At 38.2% G+C, this 9,781-nt stretch overlaps 1 protein-coding gene across 2 annotated transcripts; it reads left to right on the top strand.

The window, feature by feature from the left end:
- The first annotated feature begins 736 nt into the window (after positions 1–736).
- Positions 737–9,109, top strand: LOC116174389 (protein HIRA homolog). 2 transcript variants are annotated; one of them, XR_004146103.1, is made up of 13 exons: positions 737–886; positions 934–1,110; positions 1,158–1,474; positions 1,525–2,094; positions 6,305–6,609; positions 6,658–6,798; positions 6,849–7,041; positions 7,574–7,673; positions 7,724–7,987; positions 8,357–8,453; positions 8,498–8,525; positions 8,581–8,745; positions 8,792–8,883. XR_004146103.1 is itself a non-coding variant. In XM_031492306.1 (13 exons), exons 1-13 carry the CDS (start codon positions 850–852, stop codon positions 9,046–9,048), a joined length of 2,652 nt encoding a protein of 883 aa, XP_031348166.1. In that variant the 5' UTR covers positions 737–849; the 3' UTR covers positions 9,049–9,109. The 2 variants fall into 2 exon arrangements, 1 of the variants encoding a protein (XP_031348166.1); XM_031492306.1 differs by adding an exon at positions 8,938–9,109 and having other exon boundaries at positions 8,498–8,745.
- Positions 9,110–9,781: the final 672 nt, after the last annotated feature.

The raw sequence follows: 9,781 nt of genomic DNA, 5'->3' as shown, positions 1-9,781 counted from the left end.
ATCTGTACTCACCTGTAGAATTCCATGAGGATATAAAACATATTTTATTTGTTACTCAGTTGTAAACGTTGATTAACAAGACAAAACGCAAACGGGTAAACGTCATCTTTAAACGCTACTGACTTGTAAAACTGACAGCTGACGTGTAAAAATTTTACAAGTTAGTAATCTAGTCATTTCATTGGCCAGAATTAATGCGAAGTCTCTGTTACATGGATAACATGATATTTTAGACATTTCTTTGAGATCAATTTAAGAACTAATTATTTACGTTTACTATTGTTTACAAATGAGTAACAAATAAAATATTGTACATTATACGCCAGGTAATAGCTTTTACTGGCTCTAGAAGATGACAGGCTCGCCTAACGGCTCGCCAGTCAACTTCTCCTATCGCCAGTAAAAACTCACTTACCTGGCTAATAATGTAAAATACTATTACCTCTTCCCGGTATATACATACTTAAATTGCTCTATTATATACATAAAAATATAAACAGATACCCATACGTACAATACGAGGGGTACCTAAGGACAACATTTCCATAATGAAGCACCACCACTCTACTTATAAATAAATCTCCCTGTATGATGGGTTGTTGAGTTCATCACCTGCAACCAACGAGCATTCAAAAATAAAACTAAAAATTGTTTACTTAAGACAATATAAGTAGTTCTTATTGAAAATGTAGTTCTTATGCCCTTGGTGTAGTTCACGCGCAGCAGCTCTTGGTAGTTCTTATGTGAAGTATTTGATTTTCGTTAGATGCTTTTGCCTGGTTCGATTGCAAAAAAAGCGGTGATTTTTTAAGAGCAAATATGCAAAAACTGTGAAGTAGTAAAGTAAAAATGAAACTATTAAAACCTACTTGGGTTACACACGAAGGTAGCCATAATTAAACAATTTCATGCCTTTACCTAAACACATTTTAGATAGCAAACCGATTTTCTCTGTGGACATTCATCCGAAAGGTAACAAGTTTGCTACAGGAGGACAAGGCGGCCAAGGAGGTCGAGTTGTGATATGGAACTTAGCACCAGTTCTAAATGAAGCTGACGAACTCGATCCGAAGATACCCAAAATGTTGTGCCAAATGGACAACCACTTAAGTACGATACGTTGTGTTTTAAGGTTTACTAAGACAAGTTTCGATTAGGTTGTGTTAACGTGGTCCGGTGGAGTTGCGAAGGACACCTGCTCGCATCGGGCGGCGACGACAAGTTGGTTATGATATGGAAACTAACGGGCGAGGGTAGCTCATCGGTGTTCGGCGGCGGTGGAAAAATCAATGTGGAAACGTGGAAGTGCGTTACCACCTTAAATTCGCATAGCGGCGACGTTTTAGATTTAGCCTGGGCGCCGCACGACGGATGGCTCGCTTCGGGTAGCGTTGATAATACAGTAATAATCTGGAATGTTCAGAAGTTACCTGAAAAAGTCGCCGTGCTTAAATCGCACACTGGAATGGTTAAGGTGAGCCACTTACATTGATTTCATTGACGTTAGTTTCTTTGGGTGTATAGGGAGTGGCATGGGATCCTATTGGCAAGTACTTGGCGAGCCAGTCGGACGACCGTTCATTGCGTGTGTGGCGCACAGCGGACTGGGCCCAGCAGGAAGTCGTAACCGATTGTTTCGTAGACTGCTCCGCTACTACGCACGTTTTGCGCCTCTCTTGGTCACCAGATGGTCAGTATTTGGTATCCGCGCATGCTATGAACGGAGGCGGTCCCACCGCTCAGATAATTGAACGCGACGGATGGAAGCAAGACAAGGATTTCGTAGGTCACCGAAAGGCAATCACGTGTGTCCGTTTCAATTCGAATATTCTCAAAAAATTACTGCCGAGCAGCCCAAAAACGCAACAGTATTGCTGTTGTGCCATTGGTTCGCGAGATCGGTCCTTAAGCGTGTGGCTAACCTCGTTAAAGCGTCCATTGGTTGTTATTAAAGATTTGTTTGATGATAGCGTTCTGGATATATCGTGGAGCAGTAACGGTATGAATCTTTTGGCTTGTTCGTGGGATGGCACTGTTGCGTGTGTCGTTTTTGTACCACAAGAGATTGGGCATCCGCTTTTGGTCGATGAAAAGGTACAGTATAATGTTTGTTAATTTAAGAAACACTTACAAATATTTAATTGCTCCCCTAAAAATCAAACATTCCTTGAAGGGCGGAGGGGATCATTCAAACATTACAAAGAGGAGAGCACGGTGTGTACATTTCTAGCACCTCATTAGACAAATTGACAAGTTTACAAAGTTACAGAGCCATTTAGAGGTGTGGTAGGAATTTTGAAAAAAATTTGCTATTTCGTAAAGGGCATAGCTACCCCAAAACCTTTTCAAAGAGAGAAAAATTAAAGCAGAAATGCAAATTTCACCACTTTTTTTAGGGTGGTAGGACGTATGCCCGCGAAGATTTCTGACATAAAATTACGCGAGGTGAGGCGGCGCAGCAGCATTTTTGTACAACTTTGCTTTTCAAAAAATTTGAGAAGACAATCTTATACCTATAAATAACCCAATGTCCATTCACGCAAAGAATCAACCCGAGCCGACCGGTTGCAAGCCACTTTTCAGTAATGACAAACATTTTTTGTTCATTTAAAGATTTCGAAAAATCTTGAATATTGGTCTGTACCATTGAATTACATTTGCTACGGACGATTTGAAACCCTGTTTTAAAAACGTTTCTTTAGTGTTTGTGGACGGTGGATGTGGGTAGAGAGACCAATCCAGAAGATTTACCTCTCTGTTTCGCTGTTTTGCTTAGCTGTTTTTATGCGATCTATAATTTTCTGCGCTCACGATACGTAAATTTGCACTGAAGGTTCGGCTAAGAAGTCAATACGCAATTTAAAAATGTAGCGCTCGACCGGCATAGATTCTCTTCGAAGATTCTAGTAAGAATTCCACTCTCCCACCAGATTTTCACGTATGTACCTCTCCGAATCTCGAATACGAAACTCCAGAAGGAAGCACCGAGGTGTGTGTTGGTGTATGAGTGGAGAAGGGCGAGATTGTGAACAATCCAAATAATCGCATTTCTTGTGACCCAATAAGACTGTTCCTCGGCCATATCTCGAGAACCGTTCGTCATATGACTTAGGGGTTAAAAAATTATTGGGTAAATCGGTCATGAAGAATCGCGGGAAATATTTTCAAGTTCTAAAAATGACCAACAGAGGGCGTAACTGCCATCTTAAATTTTAAAATTGTATTTTCTTTAAATTTCGCATAATAAACTAAAATTTTTTTTCACATTTTTAAAGAGAACCAGTTTATCTATCGTTTTCGTAAAAACAAAAACTCTGTTATTTCAAAAACAAAGCTGGCGTGGGGCGTTCAATTGTTTTTGCAATATCCTGCTTAACCGTTTGACCGATTTTAACAAATTTTAGGGGGGTGCGATTTGAAATTTTTTAAAAATTTGACATTTGGCGAAGATCAATAAAAAATTTTATTTTTTCGATAAAGTGCCTAAAAAAAATTATGTGACTGTAGAAGAGGTCTTAAGAGTCTTCTGTACCCACTGCACCCAATGTAAATTTCCATAAGGGCGCCCGCCATAAAAACTCAAGTTGTTTTTCAAAAAAAAATATTTTTTTAAAGAACTGTTTTATAAATTTAGACCTTTATCTATAAAATGTTCGGGCTATTTTTTTGAAAAAGTTTATAGCAACGGAATACCGATTGTTTAAAGATTAGATGTTTTGCATCGATTATTGCCCGAATCTGTTTTATTTTTTTACTCTGGAACAAAACGGTTTATGGAAAAAGTAAACCGACAGTTTTCTAGATAAGTTACTTCTAAACATTACCTCAAAAAATGAAATCATATTTTTTGTAAATAAAGTCTGTATCTTGGCGGGCGGTAAATCAATAATTTGAAGGTAACAAGCAGCGCCGCTGCACAGTGTCGACGAGAACTAACTAAAGACCAAAATAGGAATTGACTAAGCAAGAATATCGTCTTGTTTCTTGCAACTATAATCATATATATATACACCATAATGTAAAAAAGTTGCGCTTAGGTAAAAAGGACTCTTAACCTATGCCTCAGTCCAAAACTTAGCCGCCTACACGATGTAGTTTCTGTCCAAAAAAATTTCGAAACACTGTCAAATTTTGCCGAAAATAGGTTATAACAGCGAAATCGTTAAAGTTAGGGGTATAACATGTTACATAAAAAAATAAGTACTTTTTAAGTCAGTACTTTTTAAGTACTTAAATCAGTAATAAAATATAGGGTGTTCCATTTCAAAAAATGCAAGTTTGATACGCCACTGGAATACAGCACGTCCCTAGTGATGAAAAATATTTTAGAAACATGCAGGCGGCAATTGTGTACAATTTTGCTATAAGACTTTTTTCTGTATCTTTTATGGTAAAGGAGTTATGATCCGAGGGATCTTAGGTGCTACACCCTGTATAAAAGACAATACAGAGGCATATTTATTACTATAAGAGTTCTCTTGTTGTAAAGGTGAATACAAACTATTGAGGCCTGTTTATCTTTGATGTGATTTTTTATGGTTATGAGATCTTTACGAATAAAAATCCAAAATGGGGGAAAGAAGGAAAAAATGGTATCTGGCACAAGAGGAACTTCAGAATGTGACACTGTAGTTAACAGGCATGTCAAACTCATTTATCATCAAGGGCCATTTTAAGGTTTGCACATTCCTATAGCTGGGGGCCACATGATAAAAAACAATAACACGAAAAAATACAGCCCATTGTTTATGTCTAAGAGTATTGGTAGCAAACTTGGTTCCCGGAAATGAGAGTACAGACAGACATCGAAATTTTGTTTGATTCGGATTCCTGGTACCTCAAAACGTATTTCCATAAAAAAAAGTGGAGGGTCATTTTTTTTACCCCGATGCAATATCTCCCTTACTAACGTACAGGTGGTTAAAAGGCAAAACTGCCTAATTTTAGTTATTTTTATGTAGTAGTAGTGACGTAGTACCTAACAAACAATGGTCGACCACCAACACTCTGTATACTTTAACGTACAATTTTTTGAATTCTTTTTAGTGATTACATTGATGTATCATCCTATTTTTTTTATTATATTATCATATTTTTCAAAATTTTGAAATGACATGATTCTACCGTCAACCATTGATTAATATTGGCTGCCTTAGTTACCATGGATACAATAAACAAATCAAAATCTCGATGAATCCATGGCCTACTATTTAAAAAGAGTAAAATCGCTCAAATTAAAACAATACAGGTTGTGATACATCAATGTAATTAGGAAACGGAACACACAAAAATTGACGTTAAAATATATAGGGTGTTGCATTTAAAAAATACCAACTTCGGGTCAAACCTCAGAAACGGTGGTCCAAAAGTTTTTTTACTATGCGACTGAATTCTACGTAACAATATTAAAATAGGCAGTTTTTACCTTTTTTTAATCTTACATCGGTAGTAAGATCTGACAACGTCCCAAAAAGTCAAACTTTTCGTTTTTATTTTTTATTTATTTATGTAGCCTTTATTTTTGAGTGGGCGGGGTTTCAGGCGGCTCTACCAATCCAACCCATTTACAAATATCCATGCCCAAACCCGGATTTGAACCAGCAACCCTTAGCACCGCAGTCCAGATTTAATGGAACTGCGCCTACACGAGCAGACACCCGGTATCTCAGAAACAAACGAAGCTAGATTGATTCTGTTTCACAAAAAAGTGACACAGGTTCGCGAAAACCGCAAGTCTCTATCTTTAAAAACCAAAATAGGACACACGGTACAATTCAATTTTATAATTTGCAAACATCGTGACGGGCCGCAGGTTTGAGAACTGAGGGCCGCATGTTTGACATGCCTGCGTGTAGTAGGTCCCGAATGAGATGCATTGGCGCCTTCAGGTGAGTGGGACGATACAAAAAATTGCGTCCATTCTGTTAGCTTTTATTAGAAGAGCTTACCATAACAATTTCGATCACATTGCTCCTCGAATATGGAAGTTGCCTATTGCGCATGCGCAGTGCGATTTTTGACACGTCTGGCAATAGCGAGTGAGTTGATGCACCATGCCACCACAACTCGCTTATAAACATATGCCGTCACAGAGTTTTTTGTTGCAATCCACAATTTATCTTTTATGTGTAGATATTGAAATTGATGTAACTGACTACCGGAGTACAAAAAATAGCATAAATACCACAGCACTAAAGTGCGTCCTATCCCTGGAATGCTTGTTGCAGCAAAGTACACCCTTTGAATTAAAACACACACCATAATTAATGTACCAAATGCCTAATCTGACTGGAACATCTTTTAGAATGCACTATACGAACGAATGTACGGTAAATCGTTACAACGGAATTGGAACCAGAGCTTCACAGGCAGCCAAATTATTGAAAATCCGGAGCTGCTACAGGCGATGGAAGAAATTAACGATCAGCAACGCATACAGCCGTCGATTCAAAAGGAAATTCCCAAACTGGTCACGCCGCCCGCACCGCAAGAGTCGCCGAAGTCCGCGCCGCCGTTAGTCGTGCCTAACAAACAAATCGAAACTCGTCTCCCTTCGGGTAAAAGACGAATTACGCCGATGTTTTTAACTGCGGCGCCCGTATTGGCCAAGTAACTATGCTTATTTCTTAGTGCGGTAAAATGCGAAGTTTCTTTCAGGGATTCGTTGGAAGTGTCGTTAATGAATGAGATTTCGACGTCTTTTAGTAGTTCGTCACCGTCCAAAAGTAAGATTATTGTGGAGACGAGAAAAGAATGTGCGCCCGTTGCCGTACAATCACAGTCTGTCCCTCCTGCAAGGTAAAATACATGTCACAAAATTCTCAGTATATTATTCCGCGATATTTCAGTAATAAAACTGTCGAGGCCGTACAAAGTACAACCCTACCTAAAGCACAACCACCCGGTGTTCAAATAAACCAATTAATGTGTTCAGACGTCCCGGGCGATCAACCGATAGTACATTTTATTAGTGTATTAGAGCCGTTGAAGTTACCGTCAGGTTCGACGGTAACAAAAAAAACCAGTCACATCAAGATGCAGGTAAAACCTTAAAGCTGCATTCACAACCTACAATTAATGTTTATAATTAATGAGTGAAATTATTACGTCAACTTTACGTAAAGGAATCATTCGCAATATGTGAAATTAGTATGTAAGCAGTGTCGCCATCTATGTAACAGAGAGGTTAATACGGCAACTTTCACCATATTATCTTGTAGCGCAAGCACAAAAATCGGGCTTAATCCTAATGCGGCAAGGTACTTTTCTGTTCTCCCCATTCATTGTAGACGTAACAAAATCAAAACAAGAAAGGCATGGTTATGTTGACTGTCATATAAAAGCACGCATGCGTACCTCTGTTAATTTCAGTCAAATTAAGCGGCAAAATTTGCAGTTTGATGCTTTAAGTATTAATTCTAACGATTAATTTTGAATATTGTGAATGTTGCCCTTTAAAATACATAGCTTAAACGTTTACGCTAATTTTGAACTGTTAATTGTGCGTATTAATTGTAAGGTTGTGAATGCTACTTTACTCTTTCGGCGGTCACTACATTTAGTTTATGCGTAGATTACAAACGGCTGCAACGTGACTTCTAAGGGATCCTTTGCAAAGGTTGAAATGTTCAAGAATGTCGACGATAATCAACCTATTTGGGAAACTTTTCTCGGTAATTTTGAATTATGCAATCAACGATTGATAACCAACCGGCTTTTGAAGGTTCTACGATCAGATGCGTGGCCGCCAATCGTAAATTCGTAGTAGTGTGCTGTGATGATATGACCGTCAATTGTTTCTTTGTTAAATCCGGATCGAAGGTGTTTCCCTCGTTGCTCATAGAAGATAGCGCCGTCTCGATTTGCATTAGCGAATGTTGCCACTGCCTGGTCTTAACCAAAACCGGTTTGCTGCATATGTGGGATTTGGAAAATGAGAAATCGATTTTAAGCAGAATTTCACTGAGAAGCTTACTGTCAAATAAAGGTAAAACCTTAAGGTCACTCTCAAGCGTTTAATAGTTATTTATGTATCAAGGGCATTAAGGCGATATTTATGCCGAGGGCCTCCGGCCCGAGGGTTTGTAAGTCGCCCGAGGGTTAAAGATTGAGTAATGCCTGAGGTGCATACAACATTTTATTTTTCATCGTTCCAAGTAATGCATTTCCTATATACAAATGTAATGATTATTGTTAGTGCTTCATACGTATCAAGTAGTTTCTTTTTTCATTACATAACTCCATCAATATATTTGGCATTATGCCCTTGGGCGTCATAGACTGCTTTATATATCTCATATGACAGATATATTTGGCATATACCTAATAGGCAAATGAAAAATAAAATTCTTTTCAGCATCGGTCAGCAGCTGCACACTCACAGATGCGAACCTACCACTTGTCACATTAACAGATGGACGAGCCTACTCTTACAGCTTAAATATGCAAACATGGTAACTGAATTTTTACGGGCCGAAAGTACAATCTTATATTTCAGGGTTCTGTTATCCAATCCGTTAGATCCTGTAAGTAAAGCCGGTGGTTCGTTAAGTAAATCCTTACCTAGCACACTGCCTTTAGCATCACTACAAAAAAGTATACCGATACATGGTGCTGCAGATACTCTGCCTTCGGGCGTTACATTGAGCTTCCTCGAATCTCAGATAGCCGCCAGCTCACTACTGCGCTCCGCTGCCGAATTCAAACACTGGCTGATGGCCACCGTAAATCATCTCCTAGAAAAGGGTGGGTACTTCCACAAAATCGCTCCGCTTAACCCAACTTGTCCTAGGTCCAGAGTGCAGGTTAAGGTCGATTTTGGACGAACTCATGAATTCAAAGTATTCGAAGTCGAGTAAGGTGAAAGGTTCAGATTGCATCTTGGTGTGTATTTCTTGGGGGGGATATTTTAGCATTTGTTTTTTTTTCTCCTTTTAGGGGTTAAATAAGGAAGATTTGCTAAAGGAAATTTTAAAAATAATTAAACCCAAGCTTCCATGGCAAAGGCTTTATAAAGAGTACAATGAACAGATTGTTGCCGAATCGTGATGGAACAATCAGGTTTTTTGTCACATTGTAAATAGTAATTTAAATAAATAATTTTATATGGTTTGTTTCATTTATTTACAGCTTGTATGTACTTAACCCTGGTTCTACGCTAACTTCACACTACAAGAACACGAGATAAAGTCAACCCGGCAACGTTTAAAAATGGCCTCCCGAATGACTATTTCCTCCAAAACTAAAAAAGATCCCGGTTAAATTTGAAAAGTGGCACGTGATAAAACATCTAAGGCAGGGCCCCCTTACGTTAGTTGTAAACAACGCTATGACCTGAAGCACAGTAGGGATGGGAAGAATTGTTAAATAAAACACTGAAATTGTGAAAAGTTTGTTTAATAATGATCGTAATTATTATGATTGTGAAAGCCCAGAAATTTAGTTGATATACATTAATACAGAGCTGGGCAGAATACTTTCAAAAAGTATTTGAATACTAAATAGTAAATACTTTACACAAATCACAGGCATTTGAATACTGACGGCTCGCTAGTCAACTTCTCCTATCGCCAGTAAAAACTCACTTACCGGGCTAATAATGTAAAATACTATTACGTCCAGCACAAGCGAAAACTAGATACAGATACATTGAAAAGTATTCAAATACTTTAGAATGTATTCGAATACTTTCAAAAGTATTCTAATACTATCAAAGGTACCTATTCGAATACTTTGAAAATTATTTCATTATCTTACTTTGAAAAGTATTCAAATACTTGTT

The sequence above is a fragment of the Photinus pyralis genome, unplaced genomic scaffold (genome assembly GCF_008802855.1).
Source record: "Photinus pyralis isolate 1611_PpyrPB1 unplaced genomic scaffold, Ppyr1.3 Ppyr1.4_LG6, whole genome shotgun sequence".
Classification (NCBI taxonomy): Eukaryota; Metazoa; Arthropoda; class Insecta; order Coleoptera; family Lampyridae; genus Photinus; species Photinus pyralis.
Note: the sequence above shows the minus strand (reverse complement) of the source record. Positions and strands in the feature narration are given on the sequence as shown.

Excerpts from the sequence above, each read along its gene's own strand:
- LOC116174389 (XM_031492306.1), top strand. The coding sequence starts at position 850 with ATGAAACTATTAAAACCTACTTGGGTTACACACGAAG. Across the intron at positions 1,475-1,524 it reads CGCACACTGGAATGGTTAAG|GGAGTGGCATGGGATCCTAT; the intron begins GTGAGCCACTTA and ends TTGGGTGTATAG. Across the intron at positions 7,988-8,356 it reads AAGCTTACTGTCAAATAAAG|CATCGGTCAGCAGCTGCACA; the intron begins GTAAAACCTTAA and ends AATTCTTTTCAG.